Source organism: Glandiceps talaboti, chromosome 5 (genome assembly GCF_964340395.1).
Source record: "Glandiceps talaboti chromosome 5, keGlaTala1.1, whole genome shotgun sequence".
NCBI classification, from domain to species: Eukaryota; Metazoa; Hemichordata; class Enteropneusta; family Spengelidae; genus Glandiceps; species Glandiceps talaboti.
The window spans coordinates 2,860,182-2,884,070 of record NC_135553.1 but is presented as its reverse complement, the minus strand read 5'-3'; the positions used below and the strand labels follow the sequence as shown (position 1 = coordinate 2,884,070).

Below are 23,889 nucleotides of genomic sequence, written 5' to 3'. Positions count from 1 at the left end.
TTAGTTTCGTTCATTGTTTGGTGTGATAGATTTTGATAAAATATAACACTAAATACTTTCTGACCCGGTGCTCATCAATATGAACTCTGTTTAGCCCCATAAACTATTTTGTTACGTCACGTGCCAAGGACTTCAAGTTGGAAGAATGAAATAGAGATGTACCGTGCATGCGCAGCAAGAAAAGTCGGTGCAACAGGCCGAGGATACTATAGTGACAAGCACATAGCAACGGTAGAGGATAGCATATCATGATACGCGTTCTTGCCGTACCTAAAGTGGCACAAAGTGAAAAGCTTCTTACTCAAGTGAAAATACTCTGACATAAAACCCCGATTAAACTATTCTAGTGTCGTGTTATCGTTATTGCATGCCTTCTAGATCTATCACATTACAAATGTCTTCTGACACTAGCCCCGTCTACACGGCACTAAAAATCCTACCTGAGGTAGGACTTGGGACTGCCTCAGGTTGGACACACGACCTACGTGTAGATGGGGCTACTGTTTGAACAGTTGATTGCATAATAGATATTTCCTCGAAAATGTCTATATAAATTACGTCATCCGATTGTATCTAATACCAAATTTGGGTGGTTAAATATATACTTCAGTAAGTAGACTACTCCGAGTACTTGTTGCATGAAAATATACGCCCAAAAACGTAACCCAGTTTTGTGCCCCTTTACTGGTAATGAAAATGTGTACCTGTGCACATGTAAGCTTATACGCCGGTGATTGCAGCTAGTGGACTGAAGAGGGAAGTTTCTTCTTGTAATCCCTCATTTACACAAAAAACATAAACACACACATACATCATCACACAATACATGCACATGTACATGAATAAACACACAGTGACACACGTACACACACACACACACACACACACACACACACACACACACACACACATATACACATACACATACACATACACACATTAATAAAGTGGGTGTCGGTAGGTAAAACAACGTCTCCACTTGAAACGAACGTACTTTTTAATAACAACCCTCGTTTACCTTGTTGTCCTTGAACCTTTGGTTGTTGTTCACTGACTAGCGAAAGCGTTAATTCTGGTTACAATAAACTCTTCAACCTCGAATTATGCATACACAGTGCAGTGAAATGTGTCGTAACATGTACAGAACTCGCCGGGGTGTGGTCGACGCCCCACAAACCAACGTTATGATAATTGCATCTTGCATTGTCGTTCGTGCGGTTTTCTAGTTGTATGAAAGGGAAAACATTAGAAATTGCACTATCTCACGATTAAAAAGAATATGCTATTCAGCAAATATGTTTATTAATATTATCCTGATGATATATGTTACAGTTCTCTGTGTTCACAGTAGGCTTTAATAGAATCATGAGTAAAAATTTAGTCTGATCGATTTTTGCATGATTTATTTGCTTCAAATTTGCACTATTATAATCAATGATTTTGCATAGTACATAGTAACTGGTGATATAATGACACCTGTAGCTATTCTGTAAAGAAAACAAATGACCTTTTAATGCCACTGTCCCCATTCACTGCATTGTACGTGTACGCGTGTAAACACACTATTAGCTGCCACGTCACCATACAATAGCTGTTGACCTCGATTTTTATCTCACTCAAGCTATCATGTCAAAAAGCTATTGGCTCATTGTCATTTAAAGTGTTGCATACAATTTTATGACATTTATATGGAAAATTAAGTATGCATGACGTGTCAAACGACAACTTTGAATAAGTTACACGGACGCGATTTCAGGTATGGGGATATAGCTCAGTGGTAGAGCATTCGACTGCAGATCGAGAGGTCCCTGGTTCGAACCCGGGTGTCCCCTTGTAATCTTTTGGTATATTCAACAAGTTATTTCTTTCGATGTGATTTTCATTTTTGATTACAAGTTATCCGAAAATGTCACAATTATTAACAAAATTTGTATGAATTTTAGTGTTTGCACATAGAGTTCTCATTCTCATGTTGGTATTTTTTAACCAGCAACTTGACGAATACACGGAAGGCTATATTGAAAATTATTCTGACTAGCCAAATTTTCCATATTCATGTAGCGATGTTTTCCCCCTATTCCTAAAAGTGGCCATGGCTAAACATAGTGGATTGATTGAGCACTTTAGGGAGGTTTCATTAATAAATTAAGCTTATAGGGGGAATCACACACATTCTATGCGAAAATGTGACCCTTCGAATTCCCCGATTTCGTTTTCTAAAAAGTGACCCTCTCCCTCGTCCATGTTTGGATCTAACTGGCATAACAAACTGAACACATCTGTAAAAGACTAGATGGATGCACTCCCGACATTGTTAGTCCTAAGACAAATACCTGACTTGTACACAACTAGGACAGAACACGGAGGAAAAATATATATCCAACATCTCTAGCTCTCCATTCCCACTCGTACTAGGATGAACCAATATTATATGTTCTTAGTGCTGAGCACACTATAGATTTGGTAAATGAAACTGGAATACCGTAAATTGCAAATGTTCTAAATGATTGCTCGTTTGTGACATCATCTTTCTTAGATTTGGAAACGTTTTTAACAATGGAACTACATGCTGACCGAAAAGGTTTGTTTAAACTCATAGCACGATATACATTATCTATTTATTTATTTATTTATCTATTTATTTATTTATGTATGTATGTATGTATGTATGTATGTATGTATGTATGTATGTATGTATGTATGTATGTATGTATGTATGTATGTATGTATGTATGTATGTATGTATGTATGTATGTATGTATGTATGTATGTATGTATGTATGTATGTATGTATGTATGTATGTATGTATGTATGTATGTATGTATGTATGTATTTATTTATTTATTTATTTATTTATTTATTAAGCCTTCACTAGAAGAGAAACAAAAAAACTAACACAATTCATGACAATACAATACAATCACAGAACTAGATTTGGCAGTTATGTTATTATTGTTTATTTTCCTTTATTGTTTAAATCTATTTGTAATTATTCACCGTCTTTTAATTTCAAAATTACAAAAAAAAATATACATGACAGCCGCACTGTGTGCAAAATGGCTTATGCTTTTCGAGATATCTGTAGTTAGGACAGGTCAGGCGTCTCACTTCAAGCTTATGATGCTACTTCCGTTCTTTTGTGTTCAAAATGTCGTCAAGACAGTTTTAGGAAGATATTATTTATTTATTTTTAGATCGTTTTGGAACTCTTGTCGTATTTGTTTCATGAATTCTCCGCCACCACACAGGACATCTACAGCTGTCATCGCTAAACTTTTAGCGTTGATCAAAGTTGGTTCCTGGGCCTCATTTGCGCCTATTTGATAGCAATGGAAGAAAAATGAACAAGAAATATCAAAAATGAAGTTTATATAGTCTGTCTATAGAAGTCTAAAAACAATACTCCAAACCCCTCTCCGATCATCCTTTCCCGTCAAAGTGAGGCGCCAAATTTCACCAGTATTTGTTTTTATCTTTGTCAAAGCCATGACTCGGAGTTTTGACGGCAAATACCTTTTAAAATTGTGAATGACAAGTCAAAAACGTAATTAATCTTGGTTACTTGGAATCAGTTCAATCCATAATGTTTGTTCTTATCAAAGCTTCGATTTAATTAAAATCTAAATTAATTAAACTACCAACACCTGCTATTGATGTTTGCAACCAATCATTTGAAAGTGTTCCCTTAAAATTTAATTAAAAATGCAAATTAAACTACACTATTGGGTTTGAATAAAAGGACAAGTCCAAGTCTGGTTAAAACTGCTTTATTTGAATCCCGACGTTTCGACTGTGCACAGACAGTCTTTTTCAAGGGCTATAAAAAAAACTGGACAGCAGGTAAACTATTGACCACTGCCATGGCTGTCTACATCCTAAAATCAAAAAGTGTTCTTTTCATTAAAAACGTGATTTAATTAAACCGTGAGGGTAGACCGGTTGTTGGATTTTAGACTTTTCATATAGCGGCCTCCTCTCAGTACGTGGTCAACCATGGCTACAGCGTTCTTCGGGCCCGGGGGTATACGATCTATCTACCAAACCCCCTTTAGTATTCTACGTACCTGTAGCGTCTGTAAATTCTCTGGTATGACACGCAATGTCTGTCTCTAACCCAAAGAATGGGTGTATCCCAGGTACTTCGTAGGTAACATTACCCATATCGGTTGACCCATTTCCTGCTAATTTCTCCTCTTCCTCCGTTGACATAAACTTCACTCCAAGATTCTTGGCATTTTCCGAAAATAAGTTGGCCAATATTTTGTTGTTGATGAGGTTAAGCATCAAAGCTTCGAATTTGTATTCCATCTGGAGGAAGAGAAACATATACATTATAATATCATACAAGTTGATAGACTGTAGGTGGCGCTCTCTGTGACGGATAGGCGCCGATACAACAATATAGTGTGGCACTGGTAGCAGAACGAGCCCAAGCCTGTATTTTACCACGTGACCCAACACAAGGTTGTTTGAGATGTTACAATTTGGCACTGTTTTCTTTAATAGGAAATAAACCAATGGCGTTTAAGAAGATTACTTCAAGATGTTGCACTGATACTCTTTTTAGCAATGTGTGATATAACTTTTCTTCATTAAGTACATGATTATTTTTATCACAAACATATTTACTTTACAACCAGTAGATTTTGCAGCGCCTTCAGCACACGCGATCGTCCTTTTCTTCAGTTCTTCAAGTTCGGCCGATGTAGGAGTTCGTAGATAAAAACTGACTTCAGTCTTTTCAGGAATAATGTTTGGTTTGGCCCCACCATTAGATATGACACCTTGAATAGGTAAAGACAATAAAAGAGTCTCCGATAATAAATGTTCATATGGCACTTAGGTATGTGAATAAGCTTTATCATAACTATCAACAACAACAACAACAACAACAACAACAACAACAACAACAACAACATAATCATCGTCAGAGTATTATCAAGGACAGACCAATACTAACTAGAACTCACTCGTGTCGGGGACACTTCACTTACCATGAGTTCTCCATGATGGTTTGAGTTGTTGCCTCATCACAGACATATTCTGATAAAACATGACGGCAGCATCCAAAGCATTGATACCTTCCCAGGGTGCATAGGATGCATGTGCTGCTTTACCATAGAATGTGACATAAAACCTTTGAATAAATAACACAATGACGCTACGATAATTCAACTTCCAATGATCTTATTTCATCTAGAGTGCACAATTATTCTTTTTATTTAATTTGCATATGGCAACAATACATGATAATACAATTTACATAAAAACTAAATGGCCCCGGATTGATCTTGCACTACATGGCACTTATTGAAGCAACTCTTTGTGGAATTTACTTGGTCTCAAAAATGATTGAGATATGTTTACCACAACATAAGGTGGAACACTTTCAGACTCCAAAATCATTTAATAGGGCAGCCGGTGGGGACTATAGTAAATTCTTCCTTCATTATTAGTAATTTATTACCAACAGTCTGCTGGATAAGATTTCCAGATCTTGTTATTTTGAAAAGTAGAGTTCGCAACGTGACATATACTTACTCTATCATGGCCAACGCTGGCGGTGAGGGCGTATTCACATCTCGTTCCATTGGATGACACATCATAGCTATGTCTATGTCCTTGAAAGCACCCCCGTCAATCAATTTAACCTTTCCACCACCCCCTTCCTCTGCCGGGGTACCTAAAACTGTAACCTACAATCATATATAATACATAAGACAGCTGTGCACAGAATGTTGGTAATTCGTGTAGCATGAAACTCTTGACCACAGCGACACGTACTAATACAACTATTGCGTATATTTGTGTCAATATTACACGAATCACACGACGTATGTTCCCCTATACTCTTTCCAGAAAGATAGGGGAATACAATCAAGTCAAAACGTTATAGTTAGCCTGCAATCTGATTAAAATCCGATGTGTAGATAGGCCTCTTTTACTTTAAATGTACTTTTACTTCATCGTAATTGTGTCTTTTAAATGCGTCTTTTGTCTTCCGGGTGTCACCGCCTATCTCACCCTGGGAGGGCGGCGCCCACTCGGAATAAAAATAAACGACACAAAACGATGGAAATAGAGGTAAATAAAGCATTTAACCGTTTTCACCACAACAGATTTTAATCAGATTGACTTAGCCTGTAGACAAGGAAAACAACAATCTAGGAAATACTACGCGCCCCTATGCTCATGACTAACAGCGAGCGAAGTTCAACAACCATTGTTCAACAAACGCCGCTTCCAGAGCTACTCAGCCTGAACGTGACTCTTAGGACAATACTATTTGTATGTAGGTATTCCTACAAAAAACCTATATAGACACGATAAACAGGTCAACTGACAAGCTACCTTTCCCAAAGGTTTTCCGGCTGCAACGGCTGCTCCCAAAGCGGCCTTGATTCCCAATCCAGCACCAGCTCCACATTCTGCAATCAGGTTATGTCCACATGCATGTCCAATGTCAGGCAATGCATCATACTCACAAATAACACATACATTCAAACCACCATTGTCACTGTTACCATATGTAGCTCTGAAGGCTGTATCAAGTAGGTACTTTCTTTCTACGTTAAAACCATATTTCTCGAGGAAATCAGTCAGTACTTGGTGAGCATGGTGTTCTTCAAAATTCAGCTCTGGATTCTTCCAGATTTCTTGGCTGAGTTCGTTCAGAGCCTCAGAAGCCTTGTCGATGGCTTCAGAGGCTTTCTGCTTTAGGGTTTCCAAAGTAGCCATATTGAAATCCAATGACCTATATTATAGTATATATATTACCAACACAGAGTCAATGTACCGAACTCTCCTCTTGTCACTGATAACTCTGATAACAATTATTGACAGCGAGTGACCTTTGGGTCATTTCGAGAGACAGGTTGTGTGAACCGTTGTATAAAGGCCACTTTGTTGAAAACATCCTCAGGGGTACAGTGGGGGGGGGGGGGGGTTCGAGAGAAAACAAATTGACAGGCAAAGGGGGGGGGGGGGTGCTGACCAATCCAACACAGAAAAAACTGCTACAAATACCAAAGTGGCGGTGACACCTAAACTTGTAAAGATTCTTGTAAACGGTTTATAATAATTGATGATGACAAATGCTGAAACAAACCGAAACACTACCATCATATCAAATTACTAAGAATACTGACCTGACTTAGTACCTTGAATGGATCCTGCAATTTGTCATAATGATAGCATATAGTATGATATTTTTTAATGGTATAACATCCAACAATATATTTTGAGAGTTTTTGTCGGTCTTAGTGTTCTGAATTTAGATTTCAATTGTGCTTGGGAGAGGGTATTGCTATCACCTTGCCATGTTAAAACAACACCAGATAACACTATTTTAGTCCTTGAATTTAAAAAATCTCCATGGGCTCCCTCTAACCTCGATTCAACATTTATCGCCTTCTTTCCCATTTTACATGATTGCTACTTTTGAGATAAGGTAGAACAATCACGTATGTCTCCTGTTATGACGAAATTCAATTTCAAGCAATAAAAAGTTGTGTTTGTTTGTATGTATGTATGTATGTATGTATGTATGTATGTATGTATGTATGTATGTATGTATGTATGTATGTATGTATGTATGTATGTATGTGTGTGTGTGTGTGTGTGTGTGTGTGTGTATGTAGGTAGGTAGGCAGGCAGGCAGGCAGGCAGGCAGGCAGGCATGCAGGCATGCATGCATGCATGCATGCATGTATGTATGTATGTATGTATGTATGTACTAGTATGTATGTATGTATGTATGGATGTATGTATGTATGTATGTATGTATGTATGTATGTATGTATGTATGTATGTATGTATGTATGTATGTATGTATGTATGTATGTATGTATGTATGTATACAACCATCAAAAGATCTTTAAGAAATTTTGATTGATAGACACTGGACTAGGGTTGCCTTTAATTTCCGATGCGACGCGACACGAGGACAATGGCAAAAAAGAAATTGCTGTCTAGTTGCTATGGGAAAAACTGCTGTTGCGGTGGTTGAAAAAACTTTTTGTTGGTCCAAATCCTCCAGCCACCCTCCACTAGAAATCAAATGATTTGTAGCTTATTATACATGTCTTACTCTTAGTGTCTACAGGCCAGGTTTGTCATACTGTCGTTCTTTCAAGGTCCAGGCGGAATTTAATTTTATGACTCATATTTTGTTAGTATATACATGCCCGGGGGGATAACTCCATGGGTAATATTACGGGGAGGCTTCTCACAAACATTGAAACCCAAAGTGTTGTGATACCAAAATTTATGCAAAAAGTATACCATTTCTGATACCAAGCTGCATTTTAATTTTAGTAAAAGCCAGGGCTCCCAGGGGAAGCTAGCCATAGATCTAGTGTGGCATGAGAGACGGGTGTATGGAAGTTTTGAAGGTATATACACCAGGTTGAAACGCTTTGTGTTGACTGTATAGTCTCTGTTATTTAATGTCAGTTTTGATTCATCCATCCCTTTCTCATATCACCACCTCATGAAAAATATACCCTTTCTGATACCAACCAGCATAAAAAAACGACCACTTTCGCACGGACCCTCCCTGTATTGCCGTCTATCGGTGTTGCCCCCCCCCCCCCTTTCCCGGTATACATGGTAACTCCACACATATAGAACTTGGCGGAGACTTTGACAGAGCCTAAAATATACGATTTTTGCTAGAATACACGTGGGTTGAGGGTCTATGATAGAATTAAGTCTCCAAAAAATCACAAATGCAGGAACATGTTTGCAGAGAATCTTTTAATAGAGTGGGAATTGTAAGCTATAGGTAAAAGAACTGTCAATGACATGATGCCATAAAGTAGATTGTAGTGCATAGTATGTCTAAGCTTGTCAAGAATGCAATACCCTGGATAAGAAATCTGTTTACATTTAATAGGACAAAAAGATTTAATTTATAGTCTTCATTTTTGACTGCTTTGTCATGAGTAAATTTATTACAAGACTGAACTTTGTCATTGAGTAAATTTACAAATGGTGGCCTCTGTTTCATATGCCAATGGTTATTCACTTTGGAACATTCTGTATTTTTTTGTCTTAAAAAATATGTACTACTTTTAATTGACACTGGAAAAAAGCTGGCTGCATAGTAAGCTTATGTAGTCACAGAGTAAGCATATTGTTTTCGTTCATATACTTGTAATACTGCATTTTAATGATAAGAAAATCTCTGCTGATAAAATCTCAAATCAGTAAGGGCTTACTGTCTAGTGTACATTATTTGGCATGTTATAAATGTGACTTAATTTCTGAATATCAAATAAACTGTTATGAGACCATACACATATCCTGAGTGAGTGTTAGTTACATACATAACACGAACTATGAAGGTAGAATATGTTTTGTTTATTTGTTTGTTTGTTTGTTGAAATACAATGTTAATTGAAACTGCAAATTTATTATGTGGAAAAAAATCAGAATTTATTTCAAGTGAAACGTACAAATTTTCAAACTCTTACCATTTTCTAAAAGACATATGGTTGAATATGGGTTCACAGTATGGATCTTATACAATTAATCTAAGTTGAAGTGTACTAGGTAAATATATATGACTCTTGAAGTGTGGCTAAATCGAAAAATTACAAATTTTTTACATTGTAGTGAAATTTGACAAAATCTATTAATTTATTGTAGCTGAAGACAAGTGTTATATTTTGACATGATGTTATCATCTGAGGAATATTTTTCTTGGTTATCCTAAAAACACACACAGCTGTGTGCTTGAAATTCTTCTGATACCATTTATTCCATTTTACTGGCCCTTGTTTTTCTTCAAGTCTTCATCAAAGTTTTGACGTACTTCTTTGATCAGATCATCACCACCACAAAAGACATCTAAAGCTGTCATAGCTAGAGCTTTTGCCTGGACCAGAGTAGGTTGCTGGGCTTCTGGTACACCTTTGAAAAAATACATTTAACAAATATTTATAAAAGAAACCAAATTTACTTATATAAAAGACACAAACAAAGATATGTATTTGAATTTAAGCCAATTTTTGCAGCATGACTTTTTTGAGGACATTAATAAGCCACTTGCCAATCAGACATCTTGAATGGTGCACTATGGGAAATGCAGTCCATTTTATTGCTGAACATAAGTTACTCACACTTGTAACAATCTCTTACACTGTCTTTAATGACAAACAATCTAGGCTTGGTTGTAAAGACTGTACTTCAAAGTATTACTGCAACAGTAATACCACAATTAATCCCACAATTCTTTGCACAGCGTACTCAGTTTTGGAATACAAGTAGGGTGTTTGTAGGTAGTATATTTGTTTATTTTCAGAGAGTGTATGCTATATACAAATAAAATACACGGTTTAATATTTACATACCTGTAGCAGCTGTAAACCCATGGGAATGATTGACACTGTCAGTATCCAATCCATACATTGGATGAATTCCAGGTACGACATATGTCACATTTCCCATGTCTGTTGATCCAGATGACATGTTGGCTACTACTGCTTCTGACAGAAATTTGACTCCCAGTTTCTCCCCATTAGATTTGAATAGACTAGAGAGTGTTCTGTTGCTGATAACATTGGAATAATGGCTACCATAGCTGTATTCCATCTGTAGATATGAAAACAAAGTATGTACATGTACTGTTATTTAATATAAGGGTTGTCGGTGGCCGAGTGGTTAAACCACTTGCCTCTTACCACTGCGGTCGGGGTTCGAACCCCATTCAGGGTTCGATTAAATTTACCACGCTGTAAGTAAGAAGAGTGTCGTTCAGTTTGACTCTACCGAACAACGCAGGTTTTCCCCAGGTACTCCGGTTTCCTCCTGCATTAACACTGAACCCATGAGGGACGGCCCTCACTGGACTTCTTGGGAGACAAGTGTTTATATGCTTAAAGAACTATCCAGTATAAATAAAGATTATTATTATTATTATTATTAAAAATACTTAATGTCACATTTGTCCCTCATTGTATCAGTGTTTCAAACTACATTATATAACGTGCATCATTTTTAGGCTTATTATGTCTGCAATGTGGATGTCTTGATGTAGCCTGTCAATCAACCTGAAGCTATGATCTGATTGGTTGCATTTGAAAAAAGTCCAAATTTATTAAACCTTCACTGGACCAAATGTGCCATAGCTTAGTCAGAGAATTGTTCAATCTATGAATTTCTTTTTTTCAATATAAAAATGTTCATCAAGAATACTAAATTTTCTTTAAAGCAGATCTTTTCCTGTGACAAATTAATCCTGCATTAGTTGAGTTTCCAGGAGTATATAGGTAGATTTTGTTTATTTTCTTGTTTGTTTGTTTGTTTGTTTGTTTGTTTGTTTGATCATTCACACTGTGTATTCAAACTGATTTAAATGTAATCTTCAGTTTTTTAAGCATAAGACTTACAGTGGCCACTGCCTGTTAGTCACAGGATAATAATCCCAGCAATAAATAAATGTGAAAATGTAATATGTAACTTATGAACTAATTATCTGAAGGTTTTTAGAACTTCCTGAAAAGGATTTATAAATCTGTATTGCAATGTATGATATTGTGATGTATTCTATACAGGGATGTAGCTAATCTTAAAAGTAGCCAGTAAAATGTAGAATGTATCTAGGAATGAGACTCATAAATTAACACAGTGGATGGAAATATGCTGGTTGAAATAAAAAGTAGATGGCAAAACATTGCTAAGTAGCTGGTTGTATTCCCTGGCTACCAGTCAATAGCTACATCCCTGATAATCCTATTACTGTACAGTAGTGTCTTGTCTTGTCTTGTCTTGTCTTGTCTTGTCTTGTCTTGCCTTGCACAGTAATGTATTGTGTCATGGTGTTGTATTATTGTATATTATACTTAGTAATTGTATTAGGTTGCCATGTTCCCTATTGTACAGTATTGTATTGTATTGTATCAAAATTTGTATTGTATTGTATTGTATCAAAATGTATTGTATTGTACAGAGTAGTACAACGTTGTGTTATATTGCACTGCACTGCATTGTATTGTGCTGTGCTGTACTGTACTGTACTGTGCTGTACAGCACTATACTGTACCGTGCTTTACTGCACTGTACAGTGCTGTACTGAGCTGTACTTTACTGTGCTATACTGTACTCTCAGACTGTACTGTGCTTTACTGTACTGTACTGTACTGTACTGTACTGTACTGTACTGTACTGTACTGTACTGTACTGTGCTATACTGTACTGTACTGAGCTGTACTTTACTGTTCTATACTGTGCTGTGCTGTACTATACTGTACTGCAGTGTACTGCACTGTATTGTACTGTATTACCGTACAACCTGTAGATTTGGCTGCTCCTTCAGCACATGCCAATGCTTTTTCTTTCAATACTGACAATTCACCTTCTGAGGGGGTTCTTAGATAAAACTCAACTACTGTTTTCTCTGGTATGATGTTTGGCTTAGTACCACCATTGCTAATGACACCTAGGAATATGTGAATGTATTAAAAAAGAAATGCAATTTTAGAAGGAAAAATAACAAAAAAGTACATGATACACAGTATTTCCCTCTCCCCTTATTCTTTTTATCCTATTGTTGTAAATTGTGTCACTCTTTGGATCTGAGTGCATAATAGCACAAAATATATAGGACAAGTTTAGTTCAGTTGTTAAAAAAAATACATTAAAACTAATAAATGTCTCAATGCTGTAGTCTAAAACATAAATTAAATACTAACAGTCTAATTGTATTTTGGAATTGTTATTAATTTTAATTGATAACTGGTATTTGTCTATGAATGTTCTCAATCATCAAGTTGATAATGATGTAACATAATTATAATCTATCCTACTGGACTAGCTGTTGTTTTTGAATACACGTCCTATCTTGTATTATAACTATGGCTTTTGTTGGATAGGACTTCAGATCTTTTATCAGGAAATCTCCTTGAACTCAGTTCACAATAGGGCAACATCCAATGTCATGCATCTGCAATTCTGAATGTTGATGTGAGCCTTGTTGAAAAGCCCTGGGAATTCAGACTGATGTGACCTATTTATCACATGTACATTTAACAAAAGGAATTTCTGTCATTGATATATTTGTCTGTGCTACCTTTGACCTCGTTAGAGGTCTGAGCTTTGACACAGCTTACGACCCTCAATGGCATGACACATCACCGGGGGGGGGGGGGGGGGCATTTATTGGCTGTAGGTGATTTCAACTTTCACCTTGCAACAGTCATACATTCACCCTTCAGAGAAATAGTGAATTCCATATATGACATGGAGGTCAGTTCTAACCAGCATAAATGACTTACCATGAATTCTCCATGATGGTTTCAGTTGTTGTCTCATCACAGACATATTCTGATAAAACATGACAGCAGCATCCAAAGCATTGATACCTTCCCAGGGTGCATAGGATGCATGGGCTGCTTTACCATGAAACGTGACATCAAAACTTGAAAAGTGCAAATAAAAAAAGACCATGATTATTGATTGTTGTTAGTATATCCTACCTATGTGTACTGAAAATGGAGTTACAAATATTACGAGTATCTTACTGTATGATGGCCAAAAATGGCATTGCTACTGCATTACAGGTTCTGTCAGCTGGGTGACACATCATAGCAACATCAATGTCTTTGAATGCACCACTCTCTATCATCTTCACTTTGCCTCCACCACCCTCCTCAGCTGGGGTTCCTAAAACTGTCAACTGAATAAGATATGTGTACTTGTTAGGCAGCAGCTTTTTAGAATCTATGCAGCTGTAAAGCTACACATGTATGGTAAAATAAATAAATATCACAAATGTGGAAAAAGGACACTATTCAAATGAGAACATAAAAACAAAATTACTTTGCAAAAATATTTGCCTACACTTGTTACATGGTCTCAAGTAGATTAGATTAGATTAGATTAGGTAAGATATAGCTTTACTACAAACGTATAGAGAATTGACAATTACATTTGAGTATATAAGTGTAATAAAGATATTATTAAAGAACATTACCGATTTTGTTGATTAACTATTTTCACATGAGTTAAGATCCTTCAGACAGCAATTTTAATTTCTCTTTTTTGTTATACTGAGATAGTGAAGCCATGATAATTAGTTAAGTCTCTGAGTCACAAAAACTGCATAATTATTCCTTGTTTTGTCTTCAATTCTTGAATACTTTTGGGGGGAGAGGAAGGGAGATGGGTTAGGAAATAGTTGTCATGTTGAGACGATTTTGAACAGCATGGCGAGATTTATCAAAGTTATCAATTGAAAATAAAAATGCAAATAGGGGAAGGGGGTGGGGGTGGGGGGCTGGACTGAAAAGTTACCAGTCGTTATGTTACTTCCTGCACATGTATAATGATTAATATATTCTGAAAGAACTATGAGTGCCTGTTTTATTTTAATATGGTCTTGAATTTTTTTATAGAAATAAATTGATTTTGAAGGCAAATGGTTGGATGTTCAATGATGGTGATATGCATTTCACCATAGACCCTCCACTATGATTGCAATAGAATATGAAAGGTGGGAGATGTCATCTTGTTCAACTTTAACAAAGTCAAATTAATTGTAAGATCACATATATACTGTAATTATATCATTTTGTACCTTTCCCATTGGCTTTCCAGCTGCTTCCATGGTGGCTTTGATTCCCAATCCAGCACCAGCTCCACATTCTGCAATCAGGTTATGTCCACATGCATGTCCAATGCCAGGCAATGCATCATACTCACAAATAACACATACATTCAAACCACCATTGTCATTGTTACCATAGGTAGCTCTGAAGGCTGTATCAAGTAGGTACTTTCTTTCTACGTTAAAACCATATTTCTCAAGGAAATCAGTCAGTACTTGGTGAGCATGGTGTTCTTCAAAATTCAGCTCTGGATTATTCCAGATTTCTTGGCTGAGTTCGTTCAGATCAGCAGAAGCCTTGTCGATGGCTTCAGAGGCTTTCTGCTTTAGGTTTTCTATATCTGCCATCTTGAGCAATGTTAGATATACAAAGTACTGTCAGTAATGCTGTGCAACTGTGTCAAAATGTCTCACTGAGGGGAAAAAATTTAGCAGATACTGTCAAATATGTCATGTCAAAAGTGTTTAGTTGTGAAAAGAAATATTTCATTTTTGAACAAGAAATACTTGAACTTTGAGACATTTTTTATTGTCAAAAAACAACCATAAAGAAATGTCTAAAAGAAGCCAAGAATTAGAGGCAGATTTAATTTATTTGCCTGGTACACAGTCTACAGAACAAGAGTTTACAAGTTTGAGAAAAGATAAACACTGCAGGTAATCCAGAACCCCACCACCCTCCCTGACACTACTAGCAGCACCCTAGTTTGACAGCAATAGCAACAAGTGACCCCCTAGTACACAGTAGTGAGTGCAATACATTTTATAAATTATTTGTCCCCATTATAATAATGACAGAAAGGTATTTTTTTTATTCATATTTTCATTCCTTTTGTTAATTAACAAATGTAAATTTTTGAATATTTTGATCTCAGAAAGCAAACTTCCACGCTCATGGAAAATTTCATTTAGATGTAAATGCAGTCCCTAAGTAGTCTGCTAAAGTATTACACTCACATAAGGTATGTATGTTATTTTTATATATAAGTAACATTTTCTATTGCTACCATGCTTGCTGTGGCCTGTTGTACTGCTGAACAATAAAGATTGTATTGTATTATATACCGTAATTTAGGTTAAACAATTCTTCAGAACCAATCTTAGTCTTGCTGCTAGACGTTCGGGCCTTCTTTCCGATACTGCATAAGAGAACCAGAGAAGAGAACGAAGTTCGCAGTGAGGCCGTTACCCGGATGTTCCATCGTCGATAGTGACGTTCGGTCGTGTGTCGTATTGTATCGGAAGAACATCCGAGGTCTAGCAGATAGACTAAACCAATCTTCAATATACAAGAAATTGTGCACTATGTTGATCGTTTCCATTCCATAAATTACCTAGACTGTAAGATACATCGTGACGTTCCGTCCTCACTGGCCTCCTAGCTCCTCTCACACGTGGGAGGGAGTTGGCCGATGTGTGAGGGCGCCCCGTCACGGCGTACCTCACAGACTATAAATTACCCAGATCTCCTAAAACGTAATTAAACCACACACTCTTTACATTTGGCCTACCTGCAATAATTCATTGTTGCGTTAGTTTTTATTTGTTGTTGTTGTTGTTGTTGTTGTTGTTGTTGTTGTTGTTGTTGTTGTTGTTGTTGTTGTTTCTGTTTGTTTTGTTTTGTTTTTTGGTCCCAGGTTGAGTGCCAAAGAAAACTAACGCTACAATTATTGCAAGCTATTTTTTTTTTTTTAAAGCTGGCTCCCGTGTCTGCTCCCAAAAACGGTATATCAGACACCGGTGACGGTCGACGGCACGGTGTATTTTAAAAATATTCGTAAATACTAGTATTAAATAACGCCATTATCAAGTTTGTATCAGTATAGTCGTGCTTGCTGACGGTGGAGGTATGTGTAAGGGTACAAAAAACAGACCACGAACTGAGAGTCTCAGTTTGCAAAAAATAGTCATCTGAGACAAGTCTGAAAGGGCGAAAAGTTGCTATCTGAGACCATGTCGACCAGTCTCAGTTTGCCAGTTTGAGATGGCAAAAAAACCCGTCTTGCTGAGATTAGTCTCAAAGAATCGTAATCTGAGACTACTCCCTCACACATGGCAAAAAAATATGTCTAGATGGCAAAAACTAGTCTCTGACATGTTGTTACTGGTACAGAACATTGTGCATCCATGTATAGAGTTACAGCTGCAGATTGTTCATGGCATATCTTTGAAAAAGGCAAAATCACAGCCACACTAATGATAAAGTTATGGATGTATATGTATAAGCAGTGAACTCTGTCAGAACTTCCATGGCATGGAAGTATAACCGACGGGGGTAATACTTTCATGGTTAGGCTGCTTTCACAAAAACTTGTTAGGGGGGTGTCGGGAGATTTTAGGGGGTGGGGACTTGAAAATATATGGATAGTGTGTGGGGGGTACCTGAAAAAATGTTATGGGTTGTACCTGAAAATAAATTGACCGTGACTTTTCAAACATGGGAAAATAAGCTTTTAAAATGTTGGTCTTCCTTTTTCATCAACAACAACAACAACAACAACAACAACAACAACAACAACAACAACAGCTACAAACAAATATATCAAGTAAATAAATAAATAAATAAATAAATAAATAAATAAATAAATAAATAAATAAATAAATAAATAAATAAATAAATACAAGTAAAATTGAAAATCAAAAACAGTCAAATTTTAATTTTCTTTTAATAAACTGTTAATGTAATGATAAATTGAAATGGGCGAATTGAGTGGTACAGATTGTTTTTTGCCTGAAAATACCAGTGTCTTTCATGTACACTACTATCTACTGAAATTTGGTTCATTTAATGTGTGAAATTACCTTTACACTGTACTGAAAATATTCTTTGTGACATGACTGTGTTTTGGTTTGTGGTTATCACAATGATATGTAACTTTTTCATGTAAATTCTTACTAGTATTAAATGACAGACAAATATGGCAGACAACATTTTACATTTGCAGCTGGGCACTTAAAAATAAAGTTGGAAAAGGTTCATCTCAGCCTGCCATCAAAATGTAAAAGATGCACCTGCACTAAAACATACTGACAAGTATCAAAAACTTCTGTGCAAGGTATTTTTTCATCCTATAGATATGACTATAATTTTCAACACAAACTTTTAATAACACATTCTAAATATTTCATAAAATTAGCATATTGGCAACGTCTGCTACATGTGAAACAGAAGACAATATCTCACAAGCTGGGTTAACAGAGAAAAAGTAAAATAAGTTTTTTTGCACATACTTTTCAACTTTGCATGAATATACTATTACTTGTAAATATAAAGATAAATAAATAAGCTTTGACTCTATATGGATGTATTCTCAACATCATTAAGAAGATATGATGGTAGTGAAAGACCACCAGATGACTTCCAACCCCGTGCACAACTAAAACACCTGTATAGTAAAGGGTTAGTGTCAAGTAAAAATGTTGAGAAACTTGACGAATTGAGCAAGAAACTGTGTGTCAAGAAAGAGATATTAAAGGGAGCAATCCTTCATTTAGAACAACAGAGAACACTTGCTTCTATGAGGGATAGAAAGAGAATGAAAGAAAGGGAGCAACGTGCTGAAAAAAATTTGATGAATATGACTGGGATGCGCTTGTCAGAAACGGTGACATTTCCAAATTGAAAGTGAAAGAACTTGATAAGTACCTTTCCAACTATGAAATTCCAGCTGTGGCAGGAATGCTCAAAATAGACAAAGTTGAGGCTGTAAGATGCCAGTATTATCAATCTAAAGAAAGTGAGAGTGATTTGTCATCTGATGACAGTGACAGTGAGAATGATGATACAGCTAGTTCCAACTCTAAAGAAGTTGAAGGAGAAATTGGGTCTGATGATGATGATGATGATGATGATGATGATGATGATGATGATGATGATGATGATGATGATGATGATGATGATGATGATGCCATGTTTATATACACAAGATCTGGAAGGAGAGCTACCACTTGGAAATCAAAAATTTAAATAAACACATTCTGAGACTTCATTCACCTTTGTAATCTAACGTCAAAACCAGTCCAATAATCAGGCTCTTACAAGGTACATGTATTACCAGGTTCATTAAGATATACAATTACTATGATAATAGGGCCATCTTAATTATCATTACCACTAATATATATCACTTGATTCCTATTCTGTTAGATGAAATGTGGCTGGCATTTTTGAGTCATACATTTATTTTCTTTTGACATTATATTGAACTAATTTACATCAAACAAGAACGGGATACATGGCAATGCATTTTATTAAGAGTTTTTTCAGTGTTATTTAGACCAATTGAATTGATTTCTTTTAGCACACATTTAGGAAACTGAACTGGAACAATACAGTATAAAACTCTCTTTAGATAACATGTGCATTACAATATTTGCAAATACAACTAAAATGACATTCAACTGTAACACTACTAGTATAATGTACTAATACAATATTGAACAGAAAACAAAGACTCAGTTGGTCTGCTGATCATTTTACAAGAGTTATTCAAAGTGTAATTCATTTACAAGTATATGTTATTTTTTTTAAAGAAAGGCAATGCACTGGTTAACATAACATTTTGTTTTAACTGGTGTTTGTGTGTATATATATACACACACACAATATACAAATTTATTATATATATAATGGACAAAGTTGGTATTAAGAGTATTATGTACAGTTTTGTATTTGGTATGGAATGGTACACAGGAAGAGTATTCAAAAAAAAAATTATTCGGGTGGGCGGTACTTGAAAATTTATTCGGGTAGGAGGGGGTACTTGAAATATTTGGGGCTTTGGCAGGAGGGGGGGGTACTTGAAAAATTTTGGAATATGGCAGGGGAGAAAAATAGGGTTTTACAAAAAATCTCCCGACTCCCCCCCTAACAAGTTTTTGTGAAAGCAGCCTTAGTAAGTGTGTTTATGTTCTTAGCATTTAGATACTTGTTAGTGTTTGTATTGTAATCAGTGTTGCCTTTTCTCCCCTCCACTGTCCATGCTTCCATACGTATCTTTTCTGTTTGCCACTGAGGCAGGCAAACTGAGACTGGTCTCAGATCACAGGGGACCCAGGAACCGTGTGACAAACAAAACAAACAAAAAAAAATCAAATAAATGACAAATGAACAAGCAAACGAACGACAAGTATAGGGACAAATAAAATAATTAAATAAACCAGCAAATAAACAGATACTCATGGGGGTATACTAGCTATGTTTTTTTTCTATACCCATCACTATAAAAAAACACACGAGTATCTGTTTATTTTATTTGTCCCTATACTTGTCGTTCGTTTGCTTGTTCATTTGTCATTTATTTGATAGTTTATTTATTTATTTATTTATTTATTCATTCATTTATTTATTTATTTATTTATTTGTTTGTTTGTTTTGTTTTGTTTGTCACACGGTTCCTGGGTCCCCTGTGCTCAGATGACCATTTTTTGCAAACTAAGACTCAGTTCATGGTCTCAGTTTAATGTTTTAGGTACCCTTACATACCACGACGGTGCACTTACTGACATGACGACTTACTCCGTATGCAAGCAGGACTATATATAGTAGTAGCACTATGCTTGATCCAGAATATTAGCTCACAAGTGACTGTGAGCTAGAGCTATGTTAGGCCATGGTTTGTCCGATGTGGCTCTGATTTGAGTACGGAGTCAGGTCAGGTATATTCGCATTCGGTCGTCAAGTACATCTGAGCTGAGAGCCTCCACGGCTCGGATCATGGATGTGTAGGGGGTTTAGCTCGGATTATGCATAGTCTCGGTGGGCTACACCCCAAGTGGCGGCCCGAACTCGAGTCATGCATGTGAGCTCAACGGCAAAGAGTCTGGCTATTTGAATAATATGCAGACTGGCACAAACATGGAAGAATGCGATCGAGGCGATCAGGCTAAAAAATGTAAACATGTACCAAGAAGGTCAATTCAGGCAAAATAACGAAGGTACAATAGCAATGAACGATTAGCCGACATCTACATCGGATTTTAATCAGATTGGACTCTATCACACTTTCTTGACGTGCAGGATAAAATTATGTCTGTTTTGTGACAGTCTGAATATAAATTTTCACCAACGGTTATAGTTTTACTATTCCTCTTTTATACCATAAATATTTTCTGGTTTAGCTCTATCAGAGTACTCATTCCATGATCCATCGAATAAAGGCACGTCTGTTTTACCACATAAATAGGCTGCCAAGACCAAACTACAAGCAGTTACACCACTCGGGTACATTACGGTCTGTGATTGTGTATAAAAACAATGATATGGTTAAAAGGTAAGATAGCATCTCCCAAACGCTATGAAATTAACACCAGTCCTTCACTACATACTATTCTTTTGAATGCTAGTGAAATTGTTTTCTGTATGCAAAATGTGGTGAAGACGTCATCATTTAAGTATCAAAAATTCACGTTTTGGAACTATCAAAACCGGGAGGACAAAGACTCCAGAAATCGCCGAATTGAGACATTATACATTATTTTCGGTTGTTATGTTACAATATCTAGGTAGAAAGAAATTTCTAAATTAATCATTTTCGTTGTATGACTAATTATCTTTATTTTTTACCTATATTTGCATAACAATGGTAACTTCAACATCAAATTTACTAAAAAATAATTAATTTAGAAATTTCTTTCTACCTAGATATTGTAACATAACAACCGAAAATAATGTATAATGTCTCAATTCGGCGATTTCTGGAGTCTTTGTCCTCCCGGTTTTGATAGTTCCAAAACGTGCAAGTTTTGATACTTAAATGATGACATCATCACCAAATTTTGCATACAGAAAAAAATTTCGCTAGCATTCAAAAGAATATTATGTAGTGAAGACTGGTGTTAATTTCATAGTGTTTAGGAGATGCTATCTTACCTTTTAACCATATTATTGTTTTTATACACAATCACAGACCGTAATGTACCCGAGCAGTTCCACAGGTAGCTACCAGAGGTTTGTTTAAATCAACGCCTTTTTGTTGGAAAAGTTCGGTCAGTTCATTCACCGATTTCAACTCCCCCGTCACTTCATTTGGTAAATTTCGATAAGGAATATTGAGTGACCCTGGAATGTGTCCCTGTTTGTCCCCTGGAAAGAAAATCAAGACAGTACATTAAAGTAAACATAATTGCAGAATTTATTTCACACCTCAGTTCGTATACATACATACATACACACATACATACATACATACATACATACATACATACATACATACATACATACATACATACATACCGCACGTACGTACGTGCGTGCGTGCGTAAAGATGCTGGAAAGATCAGTGAAGCATACATATCATCTCATAAAAATGACATCCTGGTTGTCAGCTAGAATTGAATACAACAAATATCAACAAAGCGTACCTGGTTTTAAACCGTCGAATGATTTCTGAGATCTCGCATCCATCACCTGAAAACGTTTATCTAAAATATTATAATATATATCATTGAATTTCTTCACCGCCGATTGGTTTATGACAGCCTTAAACTGCGTTGGTTCAACAAGGGGAATTTCACCAGTCAAATCGAACCCTTCTCTTATCCATTTTAACAGACCACCATTTAGGACGGAAACGAGTCGGTGTCCGAAAGTGCGAAACATCCACCACACTCTTGGGGCAGAAAAGAACCCAAAGTTGTCTGTGTTGTCGTACACTATGACGTGTGTTTGATTGGTAACTCCAAGGTTACCCACATAGTCTGCAAATTGTTCTTCACTTGGCAACATACGCTGGTATTTGGATGTTAAGTCTGAACATCTGTTAATATCGAAGAACAGGGCTCCCTTGATATGTTGCTTCTGGTATTCTTCAGCTGCGTTTCTGTTCATTCTGGGCAAATGCAGAGTCGCGTCAAGAATCCTAAATTTGGCAGTACTTGATATCGAATCATTGGAAAGTGTGTTGTTGAGCCATTTGGCACTTACTAGTGTAGGCACTCTGTATATGTTCATGTTCTGCGAACTCAACAGCCTACACAATACACATGTGATGAGGTATACCCTAGGAGCTCGCGCTGTTGCTAAGTTCACCATTAGAGGGCGACCTGACCTAGCACAGTCGCTTGTAAACTGTTATTCCTTTCCTAAATGGTATGTGCACAACTGTGTGCTAGGTATGCAGTACACAGCTATGGTACTAGGATGTGCAAAACAGTCATGGCACATAGGCGGTATTGCACATCCATTCAACAGGCTTATTTTTCACAACCATGTACCAGGGCTGTGGAAAAATATACCTTGTAACGGGGCTGTGGGACACACAGCTGGTACATAGCTGTGCTCTTCTTCCTAGCACTAGGATATGGCCACATCCTAGCACTAGGATGTGTACATCCTAGTGCTAGGATGTGCAAGGTTCCCTGTGTATTGTATGTGTGTAATAGCTCCCCCTAAAAAGCACAATCGATGGAGTGAAAACTGTCATATTACAAGATAAAAGAATACTTCTTGAACGAAACTGTTTGTACTACTGAGGATTTAGATAGGTAATATTAGAGCAAGTGGTTTTCATTTACCGGTTGTGTTCATCTATATTTCATAAGCAGTATGTATATATTTATAAAGTGTACCACAGTTCAGCTACAACAGCTGGAGGTGCAAAGAAATTAAACCTATGTATGACACCAAAATGCTTGAATAAATCCTAGCTATCAACCTGATCATCAGGTCTCCTTCAGTGATGTGACGTCACAATGTTTACACATGCATGACTTCAAAATATTATCTAAGTCAGGTAGTAAAAGTGTACCAGCCCCCACCTGTTTAGAGATGGTTATAACGTTCTGATATAATTTCATGAATCTTCTTCATAATATCAGATGCAATGGACAGTATTTGTTATCATATAGTGTTTGAGATAATTGAGTGAAAACGCCCCCAACAAGACAAGGTTTGTTTAACTTTTTCTATTGTCAATGATGAAAAGAGGACGGACTGCAATGATTGACTACTAAAAGTTGATAAAAGTTGTAGCTTTTTAATGATGCAATGCAATATACTTTATTTTGCTGGCTGAAAATAATGCTTTGAAAAGCTGTCATACAAATACAAGTAAATGCTCTCTGCTTTAACATCCAACACAAACTTGAATGAGGCAAGACATTCTAAATGCTGGCTTGAATAACATGTACAATGAAATGATGGATATCAATGTGCTTTATTAAAGAATGGCAAGACAGTTGGGTACATATCATTTGAAATACTGATACCAACTAAAATTACATAAAATTCATATCTTTAAAACAATCCAGTTTAATCACACTCATATGACATCTCCATCCC

General features: G+C 36.4%; 3 protein-coding genes and 1 non-coding gene across 7 annotated transcripts; 1 reads left to right on the top strand and 3 right to left on the bottom strand.

Moving 5' to 3' along the window:
• Positions 1 to 1,760: 1,760 nt before the first annotated feature.
• Positions 1,761 to 1,832, top strand: Trnac-gca (transfer RNA cysteine (anticodon GCA)). The gene has a single exon. It is a non-coding gene; the product is annotated as a tRNA-Cys (tRNA).
• Positions 1,833 to 3,003: 1,171 nt separating this feature from the next.
• LOC144435690 (xaa-Arg dipeptidase-like) lies at positions 3,004 to 6,739 on the bottom strand. The gene is made up of 6 exons (XM_078124298.1): positions 6,353 to 6,739; positions 5,543 to 5,697; positions 4,996 to 5,138; positions 4,631 to 4,785; positions 4,066 to 4,309; positions 3,004 to 3,317 (listed from the first exon to the last, which is right to left on the bottom strand). Exons 1-6 carry the CDS (start codon positions 6,737 to 6,739, stop codon positions 3,178 to 3,180), a joined length of 1,224 nt encoding a protein of 407 aa, XP_077980424.1. The 3' UTR covers positions 3,004 to 3,177.
• Positions 6,740 to 9,657: 2,918 nt separating this feature from the next.
• Positions 9,658 to 16,018, bottom strand: LOC144435663 (xaa-Arg dipeptidase-like). Of its 4 annotated transcripts, none has more exons than XM_078124263.1 (7): positions 15,944 to 16,018; positions 14,580 to 15,022; positions 13,525 to 13,679; positions 13,279 to 13,421; positions 12,289 to 12,443; positions 10,357 to 10,597; positions 9,658 to 9,916 (listed from the first exon to the last, which is right to left on the bottom strand). In XM_078124263.1, the coding sequence occupies exons 2-7, from the start codon at positions 14,955 to 14,957 to the stop codon at positions 9,771 to 9,773; spliced, it is 1,218 nt and encodes a 405-aa protein (XP_077980389.1). In that variant the 5' UTR covers positions 14,958 to 15,022; positions 15,944 to 16,018; the 3' UTR covers positions 9,658 to 9,770. The 4 variants fall into 4 exon arrangements, with proteins under 4 accessions (XP_077980389.1, XP_077980391.1, XP_077980390.1 ...); XM_078124265.1 differs by having other exon boundaries at positions 14,580 to 14,957; positions 15,944 to 16,004; XM_078124264.1 differs by lacking the exon at positions 15,944 to 16,018 and adding an exon at positions 15,675 to 15,927.
• A 4,673-nt stretch (positions 16,019 to 20,691) lies between these two features.
• Positions 20,692 to 22,560, bottom strand: LOC144434857 (thiosulfate sulfurtransferase-like). The gene is made up of 3 exons (XM_078123371.1): positions 21,963 to 22,560; positions 21,530 to 21,693; positions 20,692 to 20,844 (listed from the first exon to the last, which is right to left on the bottom strand). The coding sequence occupies exons 1-3, from the start codon at positions 22,558 to 22,560 to the stop codon at positions 20,692 to 20,694; spliced, it is 915 nt and encodes a 304-aa protein (XP_077979497.1).
• Positions 22,561 to 23,889: the final 1,329 nt, after the last annotated feature.

Bases quoted from the DNA above. Each gene is read 5' to 3' on its own strand.
- LOC144435663 (XM_078124263.1), bottom strand. From the start codon at position 14,957: ATGGCAGATATAGAAAACCTAAAGCAGAAAGCCTCTGAAGCCATCGAC. The intron at 10,598-12,288 runs GTAATACAGTAC...TCATATCTACAG, and splicing joins CCAAATCTACAGGTTGTACG to ATGGAATACAGCTATGGTAG. The intron at 9,917-10,356 runs GTATGTAAATAT...ATTTTTTCAAAG, and splicing joins TGGGTTTACAGCTGCTACAG to GTGTACCAGAAGCCCAGCAA.
- LOC144434857 (XM_078123371.1), bottom strand. From the start codon at position 22,560: ATGAACATATACAGAGTGCCTACACTAGTAAGTGCCAAATGGCTCAAC. The intron at 21,694-21,962 runs GTTGATATTTGT...TTTTCTTTCCAG, and splicing joins TTTAAAACCAGGTACGCTTT to GGGACAAACAGGGACACATT. The intron at 20,845-21,529 runs GTACATTACGGT...ACACAATCACAG, and splicing joins CTACCTGTGGAACTGCTCGG to ACCGTAATGTACCCGAGTGG.
- LOC144435690 (XM_078124298.1), bottom strand. From the start codon at position 6,739: ATGGCTACTTTGGAAACCCTAAAGCAGAAAGCCTCTGAAGCCATCGAC. The intron at 5,698-6,352 runs GTAGCTTGTCAG...ATATGATTGTAG, and splicing joins CCGGAAAACCTTTGGGAAAG to GTTACAGTTTTAGGTACCCC. The intron at 5,139-5,542 runs GTAAGTATATGT...ATTTATTCAAAG, and splicing joins CCAGCGTTGGCCATGATAGA to GTTTTATGTCACATTCTATG.